Genomic DNA, 22,003 nt, shown 5'->3' on the forward strand with positions numbered 1-22,003 from the left:
TTTTAAATGACTATTTCAAATTATAAGTGTACTTAGGTTGTCATAGATACCTCCAGGTGATATTATAAAGTTAACAACATTCAATAAAACCAGTGAAGCCATAAAATCTAGCAGCATTGTAAGGTTGTTATGAAAGTGCCTGTTTTAGGGCATAAAAGTCAATGTGTAAAACTAAGGGAAAATTTGTTTTTCCTAGCATTTCATTATGTAAACTTTCAAATATGCAGAAGAAAATCTTTTTGATTTGTACACCCAAGTACGTACAACCTAGATTCTATAATTAAGATTTTGTTTCATGTATCTTTCCATTGATCCATTGATCAAATCTATCTCAGTCTCTTTCCCTCTCTCCCTCTCCCTCCCTCTCTCTCTCTCTCTCTCTCTCTCTCTCTCTCTCTCTCTCTCTCTCTCTCTCTGTGTGTGTGTGTGTGTATGTGTGTATTTGCTTTAAACAAATTATACCCACCAGTACTTTTTCTTTCCATCAGTGTCTATCTATAATATTACCTAGAGACAAAAATTTTAGACACTGGTTCCTTAAGGATGTGTCCCTAGAGCAGGCTTGGGACTCCTTAAATAAGACATTTGCCAACCCCAAGCATGTTTAAATTTACCATGGCCAATATGGGATTATTAGGATAAAGAAATAGATAATATGTTATGGTCTTTCAATGAATTCGAAATGCTAAGCATTTATCAGCTGTGTGTTATAAAAGTACCTAATTTCATTCATCTTCATGTTCCCCTCCTCCTTCTCTCCTTCCCTCCCTCCCTCCCCTCTCCCTCCCTCCATCCCTCCCCGCTTCCTCCACCACCTCCCAGCCTTATTGTAGCCCAGGCTCATCTAGAAGTCATTGTGTAGCCCACACTGGCCTTGAATGCTTGACAATTATTCTTCCCCAGCCTCTAGGCTCTAGAGAGTGCTGAGATGATTGAGTGAGCCTGCACATCCTTTTTTAACTAGGCTAGTTTGTGGCATCAGTTTTACGTGGAACGTTTACACACAGCCCTTTAGTCCTCTTTCATAGCAGGATGATAAAGTATGTATTGTCTCTGTTTTATTATTGAGAGGGAAAGTTCAGAATGTAAGGGCTTTATCTACAGCTGCACAGGTAATGTATGTCAGGAAGAAAAGCTAACCATTTTTCTGTGGCTCTAGAGTGTTAACTGCTTCCCATTGTCTTGTTTTCTTTGCCTTGGTAGCTTTCAGTGTCACCTTTTCTTGATTCTGGCTCAATTCCCAATGGTCTACTGGAGGCCTTGTAGAAGACTGACCCCTAAGAACTGATCCTGAGAGCATGTGATTTGGAGAGATTTAGAATGGCCGGGGCAAGGGTTTGAGAATCAGGCTATGTGAAACAAGATGACTGGGAAAGGACAGAATTCTGCCAGGCACTAATTGCAATGACTCATTAATTTGTTTCTAGGTGTTTTGAAGTCTTTTGCCTCTACTGTCAGTCCAACCCGAATGAAGAGCCTTATGTGAGCATCACTAAGAAACGACAGATGCCAAAAGATGGCCTCTCAGAGGAGGTCGAGAAGGAGGTGGGCCAGGCAGAAGGCAAGATGTTTACCCACCGTTCTGCCTTCAGTCGGGCATCAGTGATCCAGGCTTTCCTAGGCTCTGCCCCACAACTGACCCTACAGCTGTATATTACCGTCTTGCAGCAGAACATCACTACTGGAAGATGTATGTATGCATGTTTTTTTTTTTTAAAAATTACGCTTTCATTTGAGGTTCAAACTGAGAAGCAAAACAATTTTTATTTAGGTGAAATCCATTTAGGTGTTCATTTGTTCTGAATCTGTGTTCTCTTTGCTAACCTAAACTCCCAGTGAGTTAAAATGGTGAAACTTTTTGAAGGAGGGGTCTTATGAATCTGTATATTGGTCAGGGCTCAAAAGGATAAGTTTATCTGTGCTCTAGTGTGGACCAGCTGAGGTGGCTCAAATATGTAGGAGTTAGAATTCATTGAAGACTCATATACTGTTATGTTTTTAGAGACTCACCTCTTGTCCATGTGGGCAGAGTTTAGGCTTCCTTTACAGCATGGTACTGCTTCCAGGTGTGAAACTGAGTCATTTTTGTTGTTTTGAGCCAGCTACATGATACCTAGAGTGTTATTTTCTTTTTAACTGCAGTCTAATTTGTAAAGCAAATCCAGTAGTTTTAGTATATTTATAGTGTTGTGCCAACATAACTTACCTATCATTTTAGACTCTAAAATTTAGAACATAGAAGTAACCTACACATTATCAGTCACTATTTTCCTTGTTCTCTTGTCCTTAGCAACCGTGAATCTTCTTGCTGTTTCTGTGGATTTGTCTATTGTGCCTATTTCATGTAAATAACATCATGTACTATTACAAAGTTTTTGTATTGTTAACAAATAACATACCCTGTCTCTGTGAAATTTCATTTTGGATAGGGTAGACAGTCTTTGACCCCTTCAGTTTAGTAAGCAGAAGCTTGATCAAGTCACTGGGATCTTAGAGGATATGTTGCTCTTACACCCGGGTTACAATTCTAAGATTGTTCTGCTCTGGGAAGGTTCAGACAGCTTACCATTTGTCTTGCTTGAGGGTACCCTTCTGTATTCTACTATAGGAGGTAAAGTTGGCTGTAATAAAGAGTGTTCCATGGACACTTATTTTATGGCAGGTACTGTGCTGGACCTCGTAGCATTTGTTTCTCGTGGTGTCCCATGATGTAGAGGGTGTTCTTTTCATCTGCTTGAAGAGGGAAATCATACCTACAGTCTACTAGAGGAACCGTGAGCTAAGATTAGATTTGTGTGGTTTCATTATGGATGCAATGAGGATCTATTGAGTATGTTCTGTGTTCTAGTCTCTGTGCTTGTCTCTGGTGATAAAGTGTTAATGAAATGGACAGGCTCCTGTCACCTTGAAAGAAAATGACAGATGTGAAATAACTGATTAATCGTGTATTTGTTTTACTTCTGATAAAGTATGCAAAGTAAAAGTTAAGGAGACTTTGTGGATTCTAATCAAGGTTGGAAATGAGTCAGTTTTCCAGACATAGATTTATATTTAAAAATGGCCAATGAGGCAGAGAAGCTAGACTAAGGAAAAACAATATAGAGCATCTTAAGATTTAAAGTGTTAGCCCACATGCAATGTGAAGCCACTGATGAGTTTTAAGCGATACAGTGTCACAAGCGGATTTAGTATTAGTAAATGACCACCCTTGGAAATGAATTGGAAGATAGGGAAGGAATAGGAAGGACAGTAAGTGTGTCACTACAGTGTCTAGGGGACAGTGATAATGCATTTGAGTAGAATGGTCAGAATGGATTCTTGAAATAATATTAAAGATATGGAAAAGGAGTGACTAATTAGATATGAAGGTAAAGCAGAGGAGATGCTAAAGAGTATTTTCAGGTTTCTGCCACAGCTATAGTCATGAAAGCTCTCTCTGTACAAGAAGCAGGATTCTGTAACTTTTTTAATTTAAGATTTAGAGTTTTTACAAAATGAACATATTTAAAGATTCTATTTAGATCATGAGATAAAAAGATGTTAAAACTACCTCAAAAAGTAGACCAAAGAACAGACCTGAAGATAGAAGATGGGTGCATAAAGGGAGATAAGTCTGTGTTCAGTGGATGTCAGAGGTAGGACTAGGAGTGTGGGTCAGTGGAAGAGTGCTTACTTAGCAAGTGCATGGCCCTCCGTTCAGTTTTCATTACCATAGAAAAAAGAAAAAGGTATGGAAGAAACATAAAAGGGGCTAGGAATGTACCATAGCTCAGTAGGTAGAGTGTTTACTTAGCATGCATGAACCCTGAGTTCAGTCCCCAGAATCACACAAACCAAGTGTGGTGGTGCACACTTTACTACAGCGCTTGGGACAGGAAAATAAGAAGTCTAAGATTCCTTGGTACCAATCTGCTATATATGAGAGAGACTCTGTCTCAAAAAGGGGCAGAAGTCTTGAATGTGGCCTAGTCACTAGACTGCTTGCCTAATTTGCCTGAAGCTCTCTGAGTTTGATCCCCTACACTAACACAGAATAAACCAGGTATGGTGACACATGCCTGTAATTCAGCATTTGGGAGGTGGAGGCATGACTATCAGAAATTCAAGGCCATTTGTGTCTATATAAGAGTTCAATACCAGACTGGGGCTTCAGACCTCAGAATACCTTAAAGCTACTCTGCAAAGGATTGGAGGTATGAGAACTGTAAGGACATTTGAATCTGGTTTCCAGCAAGCAGTTTCCATGGGCAATGGCCATGGTTGGATACTAACAGTTTCATAACATTGCCAATAGACACCAAATTTTATAACTGGCTAAGATGGTAAAATTTATGTTATGCAAACTTTATCTTAATAGAAAATAGAACAAACCAGAAAAGTGTCAGTCACTGTTGTTAACAATGGACAATAACTTATCAACTGTAAAGGGATGGGGGAAAAAGCCAGCACACTAAATTAGAAATGAGGAAAACACAATAGTAAAAATGGAATCAAAAAGAACCTTACACAGAACTGGAGAGATGACTTAACTGTTAAGAGCACTGTCTCTACGCCTAGTTGTTAGGAATTTTCCTAATGCAAGCACTGTGCCTATGCAAAAATCCCAATCAAGCCAAATGACATAGAGCCAAATTAAAGGATATCCAGGTTTAATGGGATTTCTGCATTCTCGGGTGGGGAGTTGGGGGTGGGGGAGGGGTGGGGGTGGGGAGTAACAGGTGGAGGGGTGGGGAGAAAAGGCCACATAGAGACTTTCCCAGGAGCAGTTTAAATATACAAGGGGAGTGGTCAAGCTTTTGGTGGACTCTCTTGTCCCTCCTCAGGGGAGGGGGTCAAGGTTTTGGCAGGCACAGAGTGAGGCTATCTTGCCCCTCCTTGGGGAAGGGGTCACGGTTTTGGCAGGTTGCCTTGCCTCACCTCAGGGGAGGAGTCAGGTTTGGTGGGCACAGGGGCGGCCCTCCAAAGATGGAGGCCCAGACCAGGAATTACACTATTGACCTCCACATGGTGGAAAGAGAGAACCAACTCCTCAAGTTGTTCCGCGACTCCCAAATGCTTGCCAGAATATTATGCTCCCCAATAAATAAATACTAAAAATTTGAAAAAATCCATTAATTGGTACAATGACTATATGGTAAAAATAAATTTTAAGTGTTCTGTTGATGTATAGGATTCACATGAACTGATGAAAAGGGTAGGCTTGGGAGTACATTTCTGTCATTGAACTGGAAATGGCTGGAAAGTGTTTCAGATAAAGTAAATCAGTTAAGTATGTTTGTGGATGTGCTCCAAAACGGGGGGGGGGTGAGTAAGATGATCAAAATTGTAAAATCAAAATCCTCAAGGAGATATGAACACCTGTTAAATACTTAACATGTAAATACTTGGCAGATGTTAAATGAAATGGTAAATGTGATGAACAGTTCAAAGAAGACTAAAAACTAGAAACAGGAATACTGATTGGGAACATTAAGGTGACTATATCAATTGAGAGAAAGCTAGAGTCTGATACATAACCTGGAGTTTCATCCTCTGGGTAGGAGTTTTCCATTGTGTCAGAATATAAAAATCAATGGAAAGGGTTCCCATAAAAAGAGGATGTAGTCAGGTGGGCTTGGTGGCTTGCCTGTAATTCCAGCTGTGAAAGGCTAAGGCAGGATCTCTCAAGCAAGATGGCTAGTAAGATTCTCTGCATTGGTGAGCTCTGACTTGAATTGAGAGATCTTGTCTCAGTTAATAAGGTAGAAAAGTGATCAAGGATGATTCCAGATAACAAATTCAGGGCACACATACACACACACACAAACACATGCACCCACACATACATGCAACATGTGCACATATGTATGTATAACACACTCATGAAAAAGTGGGCAATTTCTGTGCAGACTATCAGAGCTCAGTGGATACCAGTGACATCATAAAGTCTGCATTGTAACAAAGACCTCTCCTGAAGAGATAAATACGTGTGTAGTTCAGAGGCTTGGTTATTTTGAGACACCCAGGCCAGAAGAGCCGTGGAGTTCATCCGATCTCTTCAAGCAAGCGTCATGGCTGGAAGAAGACACAGAGGCTCCAGCAGAAGCAACACCTCCAGCAGACGCAACACCTCCCGCTCCACCAGAGCAGAGCTCCAATTTCCTGTTAGCCGGGTAGACCACTACCTGCGAGAGGGCAACTATTCCCGCCGCCTGAGCTCTTCTGCACCAGTATTTCTAGCCGGTGTGCTCGAGTACATTGCTTCGAACATCCTTGATCTGGCTGGTGAGGAGGCCCACGCCAACGGCAGGAAGCGCATCTCCCCAGAACACGTGTATCAAGTGGTAGAGAACAACCAGCAGCTCCACGAACTCTTTGGAAACCCCAGATCTCTGGGTGAAGAGATGTCAGAACTCAGTGAGGACTGATGGTGCCTAGGTCTCGAAGGTTGGAAGATCTACCACCCCTTCAACCTCAACCAGTCACAATGTTGTTCTAGCTGGGGGACTAATCAAACATGCTATTAAAGCATCTAAACTGAAGCCAGTGGTTCTGACTCTTTTTCGTTTGTCGTTTGGGCTAGAGACATACCCAGGAGGGTGGTGGTGCATTTGGCGCTGTGGACAGTATTGGGGATTTGATTTCCAGGGGAAATTTCTAACGGGGGACTGTGTGAGCAGTGGTCTTGGTGGGAGGACTTGGTCAAGAGAGAAAATGGGGACTGATCTAATGAGAGTTCACCAAGGCCAGCTGGACTAGGACTGAACGAGCATGTGATCAAACCGGAGTCTCTAAATGTGACTGACATGGGGGCTGACTGAGAAGCCATTGACAATGGCACTGGGTCTTGTTTTGTCTGCATGTACTAACTTTCTGGGATCCTAGTTTGTTTGGATGCTCACCTTCCTAGACCTGGAGGGAGAGGGGAGGAACTTGAACTTCCCACAGGACAGGAAACCCTGACTGCTCTTAGGACTGGAGAGGAAGGAGGGGAGGGAGTTGGGGGGAAGGAGGAGAGGGAGTGGGGGAAATGGGAGGGTATGAGGAGGAGGGGAGGAAGTGGAAATTTTTATAAACAAATAAATAAATTTTAAAAAAGAGAGAGAAAATAGAGGTCTTGATAAGAGAAAGGGGTCCTGGTGAGGTGTGAACACAGGTGGCCCTAGGAGGATTTGGCTGTGGTAGAGGGCAGAGAAGCAGGCCTGGGAGGTTGTGAGCATGGGAAACCTTGGGAGCCTAGAAATTTGGGTTGGGCCTCCCAGGCACATTGGATTCCCAGTGGAATGGTGCTAACTGGAGGGGGGTGGATGAAGACATGGACTGGGGAGGAAATGCTTCTTTGGAGGGAAGATCTCAGGTCAGAAGTCTTGGGATAGAGGAGACCATGGAAGGTGAAACACCGTTGGCATGAGCTTCCAGGGTCAGGAGTGTTCACGGAGCACTGAACAGTGATGGTGAAACCAGAAGGAAATGCGCAAACTAGGAAATATAGTCTGTGTTTTCTTTTAGATTTTAATTTTTTTGCCTTCTTCTGAAAGGTTTACACAAGGATTAGTAGGTATAGTACTAAGATGCTGTGTGGAATATATGTATAAATGCTTTTATATCATTCTTTTCTTTTTTTCTTGGGAAAAGGTCTCTCTACATAGCACTGGCTGTCCTGACACTCACTATGTAGACCAGGTTGGCCTCAAACTCACAGAGATAGACCTGCCTGCATCTCTCAATGTCTGGGACTCTCAAGGTCTGGGACTCCAGTCTTTGGCACACTGGTAAACTAAATAACAATAGTATATAAATGCTATTACCTAACATATAATTCAAGCGGAACATTAATGAATCTATAAAGATCTTCAGTTGTGAGCTGAATGTGAGTGTCATTCTCAGAAGGAGGCTGTGGGTTGTCAGTGGTGGTGTATGTCATAGAGCAATGCAGTGTCATCAGAGGCTGAGCCTGTGTCTCAAGTGTTTTCTGAATTATATATAAATCCTGTCCCAGATGTTTCACAGAAAGTCCATGAGATTATTATTAACACTCTCTAGTGCTGCTTGCACGTAGCTCTACGACCCAAATCAAGTGTACCAACAATCTATGCCCCTGCCTGTGAATGTCCACACTTGAAGTTTTCACTGTTCATCAGGTCCTGGTATGCCCCCCTATGCTGCTGTTGGCCCTTTAGACAGGACTTCTCAGAGGATGTCCAGTCAGCTTTCACAACAGCATCAGAAGACTTCAGTTTCAGGTCCCAGTGCACCACTTTCTTTCCATGTGATCTTGGACATTCCCTGTTTCCTCTGGGCAGGGAGTTCTTCATGTGGAGCTTAGAAGATAAGAATCTCCCCTCTTTGGTTTCCTGTAATAGCTGCATAGTCCTTCCCTGTCCCCGCATGCTCAGGCCACTTTTCCAAAAAGCATCTAGCTGTGCCTGGTGCTCAGTGACTGTTGGGTACTGGGATTACTGGCTATGACTAGCACCCTCTACTGTCCAAGGGATAGGAGAGTAAAGTACAAACTATGCAGAGGACAGAGGCAGATGGCAATGAGTACATTGAGTAGGCTTTGCTTCTCTTCTTTGCTCTTTCTGGTGGTTCCCTATGCCTGGCTTATTAGAAGAGGAAAAACACAACTTGCTTTGATGCATTTACAGGAATAGTAATAGAATGAAGTGCCAGAATTGTGCTTATGGCTCTGGAAGATGTACTTAGAAAACCTGAAACAGCTTCTTGCCACATAATCCCCAATGATATTTTTGTGTGTCGAAACCCTACTCCCATGATTTCTGCCACACATATTCATGGTTCTATGGAGAGCTATGAAGTATATTTTCTTTGTAAAGCCTCTTATAAAATGCCAATTTATTTTTTAATTAGCTTCTAAGTATTGAGTTTCTTTATAACATTTTCAAATATAGCTTGTTTTTCTTGATCCCCTAGATCCTCTTCTCCATTCTCCCTGTTCTCACTTGTTCCATTCCACCCAAAGTAGTTCCCTTCCATCAGCCTTAGAGCACCCTGTGAACTTACCTCATTCTCCCCTGCTCATTCCTACTGCATCTTCCCTCTGCCCAGCAACCTCAGGGGAGATGGACAGCTCCCCTGATCACAGGATGAAGATGTTTTTAACCTTTTCCCTTCCCTGCAGTGAAACATCTCTATGTCCAGAGGTTCTGAGTTTCTTCAAGTTCTGTGGCCTTCGATGACAATAGTCATTATATTCAGAGCTCTATTCTCAAAGAATGTTTTTGGTGCAGAGCCGGCCTTGTTCTCGAGCCTGGACTATTTGGTTGGTTAGATAGCTGTCTGACTTTTAAAAGCCATTTTTTTTTTGTCTTATGACTGACTTATTGTAATCTAAAACATGGCCTCCTGGGTATGGAACAGGACAGCATGTCAGCTGAATTGGTATAAAAGGAGCTATAGTAGGTAGGTTAAACATGTCAGAAAAACAGCCCTGTGCAATCAGTCAGATCATCACCTTACAGTCCGTGTAGTAGTGTAAGAGTGCAGCCTTCCTAGTTTCTCTGAGGCTCTGCATATTTCTGGGGTTGATTTTGAAGATAGCATTTGATTCAGCCCGGCTAGCAAAGTCTTTGCAGCATCAAGAGACGTTGGAGAATCAATCAGCAGGGTTAATGACCTCCGTTTATGTATTGTGCTCAGCTGTGCCTACAGGTTTCATAGGAAACATGGGGCCCATGAAGACATAGCAGATGCTTAAATGCATTACCATGTTAGATATCTCTTATATTAGTTACCTTTTATTGCTGCGATAAAATACTGTGACCAACTTAAGGAAGAAAGAGTTTGTTTGGGGCATAGTGAGGAAATACTGGACCATAGCAAGATCAAAACTCAGTAGGGCAAACATCAAATTCTGTAGCTCCATGCCTGGTGTCTAAGGCTTTGCTTTCCAAGGGTTTAGATGGTTCCACTCCTCCAGCTTTGTTGCCTGGGCTGAACCACTCCCTGTATGCCGCTCTCATTGGCAGATGCTTCACATCTCTGGTGTCTCCAACACCCTTGGGCCTTCACTGAAACCCAGGCTACACCTTCACAGCTTCATGCAATGGCCTCTCAGGGCCCCCAGCCTATTGCCTTTTCGTAGTGACTCCAGTACTTCCATACTTTGCCCAGCCATGGTGGCTCTCCGGAACCACAGAGAAAGATTCCATGACCCCTTCACTTTTGTATGGTCCATGCCCCCAAAGACAGTACCACATGGTTGACTTTCATAAATTCAGATGCCTGCTTCAGATGGGCCATCTCCCCCTTTGACAACTCTATAAAGATAGCTTTTATATGCTTTCTAGGAAGAGAAAACCTCTTAGGCTCTCTTTTGTAAGTAGAAGCTGTAGGTAGGCAAGGTTTTGCTCTGAGGGTCCCCTTCTCACCTCTACAGTATAGAGCAGGAGTCTCTGAGGCTATCAAATCCCGGAGGAGGTAAACAGATCATGGAAGGTGCCATAGTTAGTGGGCAGCAAAGTGAGAAAGTTCAGCTCCTACCTGTTCTTGAGACTCTTTCCTGGACTCCGCCCTAAACGGAGACTTACAGTAAAATGATGTTCTCTTCTAGACAGATGAAGCTCCTTAATACTCAGATAGTGGGGTCTGTCTGATTTCTAGGAACGCCCTCAACAACTCATTTTCAAGAACATCGACTGGTATCTTACTTGGGGTACAGGTTAGGAAAAATGGTTTGTTAACCAAAATCTTATTCTGCTGGACATGGTACTGACTTTCCAGTATTGACTGTTATGCAACTTAAAAATAGTTTATGTGTGTGTTTAGTCTACACGTATGCTTGTGCACTACATGTGTGCATCTCTCCTGGAGGTGAGAAAGGGGTGTCATATCCCCTGGGATTGTAGTTACAGCTGGTTGGGAACTGTCATGTGGGTGCTGGGAATTGAACCTGATTATCTGGAAGTGCTCTTGACCTCTGAGTCATCTCTCCAGCCCCTGTTATTTTTTCTCTTTCTTTTTAAAATTTATTTATTTATTTTACACCCTGACCCCAGTTTCGCCGCCCTCCTATCCTCCCTTTCCCCCTCCCCCTTCTCTCAATCCATTCCCCCTCTGTTTCTTTTCAGAAAGGGGCAGGCCTCCCATGGGCATCAACAGAGCATGACATATCAAGTTGTGTTAAGACTAAGCACTTCTCCTTGTATTAAGACTGGGAAAGGCTGTCAGCATGAGAACTAGGTTCCCAAGAGCCAACCATAGCATTAGGGACAGCCTCTGTTCCCATTGTTAGGAGACCCACAAGTAGACCAAGATACACACTGTCACATACAAGTAGATGGCCTAGGTTGGTCTCGTGAAGGCTCCCTGGTTGTTATGTTCTGACTCTTTGAGTTCCTATGAGCCATGTTAGTTGTTTCTGTTGGTTTTCTTGTGATGTTATTGACCCCTCTGCCTCCTACAGCCCTTCCTCCCTCTCTTCAGCAGGATTCTCTGAACTCTGTCCAATGTTTGACTGTGGGTTTCTGCATCTGTTTCCATCAGTTACTGGATGGAGGCTTGCTGATACCCAATTGGGGTAGTCACCCATCTGATCACAGGAGATGGCTTGTTTAGTCTACATATCCAGTATTGCTGGGAGTCATAGCCAGGTCATCTTTGTAGGTTTGTGGGAGTTTCCCTTGCATAATGTTTCCACCTGACTCCAAAATACCCCCTTTCCAGTCATTTCTTTCATATTTTCCTACTTCAAATCCAAACCCAATCCTTCAAGTTTCCACCCCCATGTGCCCCTAGTTCACCTAGAAGATCTCTTCCATTTTCCATTCCCAGGGAGACCCATGCATTCTACCTAGCAGACCATGGTATTAAACTGACCACTTTCGAGGTCTGAAAAGGGCTTACATAATGGCATGAGCCTGCATCTAAGAGCCTCTTCTCTACAGTCACTGAAGTCCATTTTCACTCAACTCTGAGACAGTTATTGGTTCACTGTAGATCAAAAATTAGCCAGAGGCGACTGAAACTTAAGTCTCTGTGGTTCACTGGTGACTTCTAATAGTTTTCGCAACTGGACAGTCAGGTGGGAGTGCATACTAAATATAATACTAAGGATATAATAGTAATAGAAAAAGTGATATGCACAATAAGATAGACTAATATAAAAGAATGTTTTGGTCAAAATGTTCCAGTTGAAATGATTAAGCATATTTTCAAAGACACATATACTAGTTTCTAGGTGTGCATGTTTTAAATAAAGTGTGATATATGTCTTCCTTCAAAATGTACTGTTAAAAGATACTTAACAAAAATTTAAAAAAGAAAGATTTAATTTTTTTTAAATTTACTGAGATAACAACTGCTAACACTATAATTGTTTGCCTTATATCATGAGGAAGCACCAACTGGACCCTGATAATTAGAAGTGGGGCTCTAGAAATTTCCCATATAACCTAGAACTTTATAATACTTCTGTCTTCCAGTATCTGATATTGGTTCCTAGATGACCCTTGTTGATATGAAGATCTGATTCATGCTTAAGTCCAGTATATATAGCGGTGTTGTTTTTATCTGTAGTGTACACCCACATTTCTCTATATTTTATCTCATTTTATTTTATGTGAACAGTTCCTTGCTATTCTAGACTGATCTCATATTTGTGAGCTCAAATGATCCTCCTGCCTCAGATTCATAAATATCTGGGACTACTACAGGCATACACTACCACTTGCCTGTAATTCATGTCAGCTCTAGGCCATCTATATAAACACAATGTAAACGGGATGTCAATAGCTTTCATTCTCTATTGTTTAGGGAAGGATGACAAGGAATTATACCTCTTCAGGACATTATTCTAACATTTTTGGTCTTTAGTTGATTGAATTGTAGATGGAGAAGCTATGCATAAAGAGTCCTAACTATACTTGTATCAACACCATTTTCCCTACTGAAGTGAATATTGACGAGACGAAGCACCTCTTTTGCTTTGGTGTTTTTGCCTGTGACTTCTCAATCCTGACATAGCAAATAAAGGTAATTTTTTAAACATCACTCTTATAAATTGAAAGAACAAATCTTTTTGTTTCCAACATTTCTTTGGAAATCTTAAAGACAAGTTTATCCATGAAAGATAACATGGATTTTTTTTTTTATTTTTACTATATTTTTCATTTTGAGTTTGACTTTGGAACCAGTTGCTAGGAGGTTTGAGTTGTACCTTGACTTTCTATTAATCAAAGTGAAAATATTTAGATAAGTATACAAAAGATTTTAGCATATTTATAAATGTAAGTTTTGCATTTTTTTTCCTTTTTTGGCTTTTGTTGTTGTTGTTGTTGTTTTAAAAAGAATAGTCAAGGACACGATCATTTTAGGGGGAAAAACCCTCACTGTGATCGGAAATTCAATCTTGGCTGTTTGATCAACATTATATGGAAAATATGTTACACCGAATAATGTCTCCTCTAAAGATATTCAGGTTCTGACATCTGGAATTTGTGAATGTCACTTTATATGATAAAGAGAATTTATGGATAATGAGACTGCCAAGTTTATTATAACACCCAGATAGGACTTTAAGGTTATGAAGAAAGAATACAGTTTGAGGACTGAATAAGCAAGATGATGAAGGAAACAGGCAGAAGTTAAAGAATGTAGCTGTAGAATCACGAAAAGCCAAGAAAATAGATTCTCCCCTAGAGTCCAGGGTAGGAGCATAGTTATTTACTTTCCAAAGTATAAGAAAATAAATATATTCTGTGTTAAAGTACTAAAGTTAGGTAATTTGTTACAGTAGTCATAGAAAACTAATATCAATAATGTTTTAGTAACTTATGATAAGAGCAGATTAGTACCCCCAAAACTGTCATTTTCATAGAGAAAAACAGTTTTTTAGCTTGCTGTGATAAAGAAGCCACAGGTACCTATTGATGGTCTTACTAACACAATAAAAGTAAGAAAGCATTGTAATTTGAACTCTCAGCAGCTGTGATTACCTGTGTAAGACCTGTGCAAGATTAGACCATCAACATTCCCTCATGGCGGAGGCAAGAGGCCCCTCCCCTCCCTGAGGGCTTAATGGCAGTTAGCAGGCTGTTGAGCAAGATGAAGAGAGGATCCATAAGCCAAGCAATACAACTGTAGAAGGCAGCTACATGAGATCCTCCCCCTCCCTGAGGAGATGCTGGCAGTTAACTGTTACTGGGGAGGGAGAAGGCAGTCAGTTACCTTAGGGATTTAAACTCAGGTAAATTAACCTGTGGTATTGTAAAATAATTCTTAATTCGTCAGTTTACATATACACAAAAAGCTTTTGCAAAATTTTAGTGCCTATTTTCGTTCCTTTTTATGATTCTTTTACAGCTTTCGATAATGCTCAAATTTGTCATTCACTATTATTATTATTGCATCATAGAACAGCAAGTCACTGTGCTTTAGGGCAGAAACACTATCATTTTTGCCCTTAAAATATTCCTAGCACTTGGGAGGCTGAAGCAGGAGAGTTGCCATAAGTTCAACAAGGCCAGTCTGGAAGACACAAGTCCTGGTCAGACTGAGCTACAGTGTGAGATAAACCTTATTATCTTGAGATTCCTAGAAGAATTTCATTCACATCTTATAGCTGTACACTAGCTTATTTTGGTTCCTAAATAAAGAAGAGTGGTGGAAAATGATGAATTTCTTTCCTTTCATCAGACTTAGTAGTTGCCATGGGTAAGCTTTATGCATATCTACACCATATATTTCCCTTCCATAATGTGGCAGAAGTAATTGTATTCACTTACAGACCTAAAGATATAATCGCTCCTGTGTGGATGTTATGTTTACCCGTCTATTACAGTTTTCTATCTTACTTGGAAATTATATTTGGAAAACACACTGAATAACTTATCTTTAGTTTTCTAAAAACCCCAGAAATACTGATCAAAATAACCCACTACAATGTCTTATAGTAATTTAATAAAACAATGATTAATTTTTCAACATAAATTTAGATTTTGATAATCTTAAATATTTGCTAATGGTAATTCTAGCTCATTTGATCATGAACATATATATTTTAGAAAAACATTTCCAAGAAACATGAGAGAAACAATTAATAAATGGGACCTCTTGAAACTGAAAAGCTTCTGTAAAGCAAAGAACACAGTCAACAAGACAAAACGACAGCCTACAGAATGGGAAAAGATCTTCACTAACCTCACATCAGACAGAGGTCTGATCTCCAAAATATACAAAGAACTCAGGAAATTGGTCATCAAAAGAACAAATAATCCAATATAAAATGGAGTACAGACCTAAACAGAGAACTCTCAACAGAGGAATCTAAAATGGCTGAAAGACACTTAAGGAAATGTTCAACATCCTTAGTCATCAGGGAAATGCAAATCAAAACAACACTGAGATTCCATCTTACACCTGAAAAAAATGGCCAAAATCTAAAACACTGATGACAACTTATGCTGGAGAGCTTGTGGGGAAAAGGGAACACTTCTGCATTGCTGGTGGGAATGCAATCTGGTACAGCCCCTTTGGATGTCAGTGTGGTGATTTCTCAGAAAATTAGGAAACAACCCTACTTAAGACCCAGTAATACCACTTTTGGGTATATATCCAAAGGATGCTCAATCGTGCCACAAGGACATGTGCTCAGCTATGTTCATAGCAGCATTGTTTGTCGTAGCCAGAACCTGAAAACAACCTAAATGTCCCTTGACCGAAGAATGCATGAAGAAAATGTGGTACATTTTCGCAATGGAGTACTACACAGCAGAAAAAAATAGTGACAACCTGAAATTTGCAGGAAAATGGATGGAGCTAGAAAACACTATTTTGAGTGAAGCAATCCAGACCCAGAAAGACAATTATCACATGTACTCACTCATAAGTGGTTTTTAAACATAAAGCAAAACAAAAAAAGCAGGCCACAAATCACATTCCCATAGTACTGAGACAACAATGAGGATCCTAAGAGAGACATACATAGATCCAATCTACATGGGAAATAGAAAAAGACAAGATCTCCTGAGTAAATTGGGAGCATGGGGACCTTGGCAGATGGTAGAAGGAGAGGAGAGAGTCCGGGAAGTGAGCAAAGAAAAATGTAGATTTCAGTAAAGATCAACAAAAACTATAATTTTGCATTATTATGTGTAACATTGGTAATTCAGAGAAGACATACTTCTTTCATTAAACTCTTAAATCTAGATCTATTTATTAAAGATTTTAAAAATCAGAAACCTCGTAGTCAAGATCTCAAATAGGGTTTGATTGTTCATAGCTACATAGTGAGGTTGAGATAGACCTTCTCTCAAAAAAGAGGCATCCCTCCTAACAATGCCAAACCAAAAGAAACAATTTATATTATCATGTTTTTGAAGGGAAAAATACTGAAATTTCAATGTAGATTGCATTCTCTGTTTCAGTGACCTGACAGCATATAGTCCAGAGCTGGCAAACAATAGGGCCTCAGAAAACCACAGGGGATGTATTGCCCCAGGATTCAGTTATAGCAGCAAATAAGTATGGGTACCATCTCTTCTTTTGGACTGAAGCAGTATAATTGATGATGAAATGTTCCAGTCTAGTAAGAAATGCTGATGCTTGAGTTTCAGAGTTTGGCCAGGGCCATTGTAGCCCTATTCTTTGACAAAAGCACAACACAGCTCAGAAAAATCATATGTTAATATCTACCATCAGCAAATACTGTCACAGACGTTAAACCTGTAAATGTGCTTTAGACTTCTCTCACATTACAACATCTAAGAGTGGACACACCATTGGGATTATTAACATTCTGTGTGGAGTCGGGAATAGATAAAATGGGCAGATTCTTGGGTACTCTGTGTGATTCATGGGTACATGTCCTTTCTTGCAGCTGTGGTAAAAGTTTTGATGCATTGTCCCACTGTGAGCACATGCCCTAGCACACACTACAGTATTTTCTTGTTCTTAGGACTTTTGTCAGTGCCAGAGAATGTAGCTTAGGTACTGCTGGGCACTGTATGAAAGATAACATCCATTGGATCAGTTCAAAACTAAGGGAAATGGTATTTAATGGACAGTACTTCAGACTATATCGGATGACTGGGATCCAGTCTAGATGAGCCTCTGTGGGTTCCCAGTAGACATGAATATCATGCAGTAAGTGGAGCAGTAACCAGCTTAATAATGTCTCTGTTGGTGGAGCAGTAACCAGCTTAATAATGTCTCTGTTGGGCTTGTGTTTTTCCATCTTGCCTTCCCTAACTCCTTCATTCTGTTTTCTTGGCCTGCCTCCCAAATGAACTTTTTTGTCTCAAACTTTGGTATTTGAGAATAATCATCTGAATAGAGATGATAATTTGAGATATGGCCCATGCAGCTGTGGAAAGGCACCTAATTTCATTCAGGGACAAATTCTGTAAGGTGTATGCTGTGAAAGAAGGGGTGCTTCAGGTTTCAGAAAGACAATGAAGTTTTGGACTAAACTGGATGGGAAGCAATAAAGGATTTATTTTCTTGGAGAACTTGGTAGGAATGAAAACGAGCACAGTTGTAGTTGTTCTTCGACAAGTGCATTGGATAGGTAGAGCTGGCTAGTAGAGGGTGCTGGAATTAATGATTTTAGAGGTGTTGATTGGAAATCATTATTAATAATTTATTTACTCCCATTTCTACTACATTTGTGTGAAATATAATACAATTTAAAAAAAACTTTGGTGACGTAATAAATTCATCTTTTTGATCAGGTCACACTTTAGAAATCTATGTTATCCAAATACATTCCATAGCCTCTGGAGGGGGAGAACACAATTTTATTTTATTACTTGTTTCCAGAACCAACTCCACTTTATGAATTAATTTAAATACAATAGCTTTAATTCCTACCTTCTTAGAGGCAAATTAGGAGGATGAGTTGAAGGATAGTCTTTTGTGTTTATATGTAGTCCTTTTCATTAGTTAATAGCTGAACTTACACATTTCAGTTACCCTGTCCATCTCAGGTTTTTACATGCGTAGTCAGTTGCACACATATACACAAAGATCTTCAAAATGTCTAAAATGGACTACATTGAAATGCTGACATAGTTAGAATATGGGTAATTGTTTCTTTTTTATATATTATGACTTTACACTAAGTGTAAGGTTTTTCAAGGGAGGTGGGGAGGGTGGACCCACATGAACTACTGGAGCTGACTGTTGGTCTTTGTCATATTCACTTGAACAAGCCCAGTCCTGGCAGACAAATGTATTCAATATGTTGCCAACAAATGGTTAAAAGAGAAAATCAATTGATATTACAAATGGTATTTCTATGAGTAAGCATACTAGTTACATTAGTATTATTTTATAGATGAAGAAAGCTGGAGCTATCAATTAAGAAAATTCAAGTGACTACATATCCAATGAAAGGTTTAAAGTATAAATATGTATCTTTACACAATAAGTACAGAAGCAGTGTTCCCATGGTAGACTAATTGGTCAGCATAACAGTGTCACCAAGGATACAGGGGCTTTACATTTTCATCTATCTTTTTTGACTTGTTATTGGAGTTTCCTTTGTTGATTTTAAGATGACTGTGTATCCATTATATATTTCTATATTAATAGAACACCATATATGTATGTAAAAACAATGAAAAGGATGCCTTGAACTTGAAAAAAGCAAAGAAGAATTTATGTGAGGGTTTGGAGGGAGAAAAAAAGAAGAGGGAAATGATATAATTATAATCTCAAAGAAGTAATTTAAAAAATGTCACAGGAACCAAGATGACTCAGTGGATAAGAACACTGGCTGTTCTTAAAGAGGACCCAGCAGCTGCAGGCAGTTACACCTATCTGTGTGTAACTCCCATCTCAGGGGGTCAGATGCCTCTTTTCACTCTACATGTACTATATACATGTTCACATGTGATACACAGACTTAGTATACATACATTCAGGTATACATTTAGGAAAAACACCAATATACATAAAAGTAAAATTTTAAAAATATCACAAAATATAGTGATCTAAAATAACAATATTCTTTTCTTTTGCACACGGTTGTTTGCAATCTGTACATAGTCTTATCAGGGTCAGCTCTTCTCTGCTAAATGTGGGGTCAACTGAGTCAGTTTAATTAGGGCCTGACAACTTGATATTCTTTCACATTGGCTGCTTAGCTGTGGCTGAGAGGTGGAAGCTATGATTCCTTTCCATGTAGACTTTTCCTTAACTGAATAGTTCACTCTCATAATTTACTCTCTTTCTCCTTCCTCCTTCCCTGCTCTCCCATACCTCCCCTCTGCTCTGCTACTCCCCTTAATCCTGGTGCTGGGGCAATCCTTCTCAAAGCATGACAGCTAGGTCTTCAGATTCAGATTGGCAAGAGATATAAGTTGGAAGTTGTTTAAGTCAGGATCTTTTTATGTTGCCCAGGCTGACAGGCTAGAACTCTCTATATAGGTCAGGCTGGATTCCAACTCCTAGTCTCCCTGCTTCTGCTTTCTGAATTCTAGGATTATAGTTTCATTTCACCATGCCTATTAAGTTTTCTGTTCTTATAATATGTGACCTAGAAATTTGTAGTTATTTTTGCCATGCTATTTAAGGAGTAACATGAAGAAGAGCTGGTATGGCCGTGCATGCTTTCTGTAATCCCAGCACTTGTGAGACTGCAGTAGGAGGTTGGAGAGTAAATTCAAGGATATCCTCAGCAATCATTTTTTGTTCTGTCTAAGTCCTCAAGAAATTGAATGATCCCTATCCACATTGGTGAGGGTGGACCTTCTTTAGTCTACTGATTAAAATGCTAATCTCTTGCAGAAACACTTTAACAGACACAGCCAGAAACAGTGTTTTACCAGCTATCTGAGAATCCCTTAGCTTAGCATTGGCATATAAAATAACCCATCATAGCCTAGGCTAGGTTAGGTCAATCTTGGCTAAGCATTGTCAAGAATATAATCAGCATGTCAGTTGGGGATAAGTGATTGATCGTGACTGTGAAATTACCCTCTTTTGTGTAGTCTCTACTTCTCCCAGTAGGCTACCATGTTGATGGCAAGGCTCTGGAAGAGTCAGAGGATAAAAACCTGCAAAGTCTCTTTGGTCTAGGCATAAAACCAAGTTGGTTTATGTCTGTTGGTATACATTTTATTTCCACAAAGCACAATTGAGAGGTGATTGAAAGACAAAAGTAAACACCTTCCAGGATAATACAGTTGCTGAGTTAGCACTATTGAGTAATACATTTCCACTTGAAATGCATAGAAGCCAGCTTTCTCTAATTATTAGCCTGGTGGTTTTCCCCACCAAAGCATCTTCCCTTCTTTTCACAACTTATCTCTATATACTCACAAACAACTAGTTTATCTCCTTTTCCAGTTCATTCTTTATAGCCTTTAGTCGGTTCTCTAATGGCATACTTATCATTTTAACTCTCAAAGCTTCTTCACTGAGGGTCTGGAGTGAACAAGAACGCTTGCTACTCTGGCAGAGAATCCAAGTTTGGTTCCAAGCATACACATCTTGTCTTAAAACTCCGGATACAACCCCCTCTTCTTACTTCCTTTGGTGCCAGGCACATACATAATGCACATAGATATATACATGCAGGCAAAACATTCATACACTTAAAATAAATAAACCTTGAAAATAATTTTGAAAGCTTTTTCATATGGGATAAAATATACATGTCACTTTTTCATAAAATGTAGTATTCACAATTTAATGTGCTGCTAAAAATTTATTTTGGTAAGATTGGAAAGCAGTGGATATATGTTTTATTTTGGTTTTGGTCATATCTGTATGATTTTTGCTTATGTGCCCAAATGTGAATTTTGGAGAAGCTGAATTGCATAGTTGATTTATGTTGAAAGGTGGCATAGTAAATCCTTCTAAATCCGAGACTTCCCATCTTACATCTGGAAAATAACACACATGTATATATAATTTAAATTATTTAATTTAGTTTTAACTGATACATAAAAATTATGAATGTATGGGATACCATATGATGGTTCAATATATGTATACGTTGTATAATATTTAGAACAGTGTCAATATATTTACTCAAATTTATTTATCATTTCTTTATTGTGAAAATATTCAAAATAATCTCTTTTATTTTAGGAAGTATATATTATCTTTATCTATAATTACCATCCTGTGCAACAGTATGCCAGAAGTTACTACTCCTATCTGGTTATAACTTAATGCTTATCCTTTGATAAGTCAGTCCCCACCTCACCCTCACTGTCACCCTCCCATTATTCTCCATAACCTTTGTATCCACCATTCTTGTCTCAAGTTCTGTGACGTCAGTGCTTTTTTAAATTGTACATATTAATAAAATCATCTGTTACTTTTCTCTTCAGTTTTGTTATTTGATACAAATACCTACAGTTACATCTGTTGTCACAAATGATAGGATTTAATCCTTTTTCTAGCTGAATAGACTTCCATTTTCTGTTTATGTTTTCTATTTATGTGTGTATATATGTATATTCATCAGTTAGCAGACATGTTGATTCCCCCTTTTGGCTCTTGTGAGTACTGTTGACTTAAGCAGAGATGAGCAGATGGCACTTACCGCACTGACCTTACTTCCTTTGGGTATATAATTAGTACTAGGGATTGCTGGATCATATAGTAGTTCTCTTTCCACTTTTTGAGTGACTTCCTCACTGCTTTCCAAAATATCTGTACTTATTTATAGTATAATTTTAAATATTTAAAGGAAAGACTCAATATTTTTCTTATATTTCCTTTTCTTGGATTCATGCAAAAGTCTGAAGCATGGCATTCTTAGGTTTCCTAAGGTTTTTTTTTGATAACTTCTAAGTTTTGTCCCAGCTATCAGTCTGTCTTTATCTAAAAGTTGATAACTTTGATATTATGAAGAACCAATGCCAACAGTCCTGCAACTTTTAGAGACACCTCAGCCTGAAAAACATTGCTTAACTAGTTGTGAACCCATGTAACTGTCCTTACATTAGCATCTTTCCAGTTTCTTGTCCATAAAGTTACTATGACGAGGTGATCTATTTGTTTATTTTTGTTCTTTTATTTTAATTTATTTTTGGAATATTTTGGAGAT

General features: G+C 39.5%; 2 protein-coding genes across 2 annotated transcripts in view; both read left to right on the forward strand.

Annotated features, from left to right (window-relative positions):
* Xk (X-linked Kx blood group antigen, Kell and VPS13A binding protein) overlaps positions 1–22,003 on the forward strand; it is a 43,977-nt gene that overhangs the window by 6,897 nt on the left and 15,077 nt on the right. The window contains exon 2 of the mRNA XM_048461392.3: positions 1,428–1,690. Coding sequence (XP_048317349.2) covers positions 1,428–1,690 — 263 coding nt within the window. The remainder of the gene's footprint in view (positions 1–1,427; positions 1,691–22,003) is intronic.
* LOC148117508 (histone H2A-Bbd type 1-like) lies at positions 5,907–6,521 on the forward strand. Its single transcript, XM_087902598.1, has one exon. The coding sequence runs from the start codon at positions 6,051–6,053 to the stop codon at positions 6,405–6,407; it is 357 nt and encodes a 118-aa protein (XP_087758724.1). The 5' UTR covers positions 5,907–6,050; the 3' UTR covers positions 6,408–6,521.

The sequence above is a fragment of the Myodes glareolus genome, chromosome X (genome assembly GCF_982192425.1).
Source record: "Myodes glareolus chromosome X, mMyoGla1.1, whole genome shotgun sequence".
Classification (NCBI taxonomy): Eukaryota; Metazoa; Chordata; class Mammalia; order Rodentia; family Cricetidae; genus Myodes; species Myodes glareolus.

Excerpts from the sequence above, each read along its gene's own strand:
- LOC148117508 (XM_087902598.1), top strand. The coding sequence starts at position 6,051 with ATGGCTGGAAGAAGACACAGAGGCTCCAGCAGAAGCAACACCTCCAGC.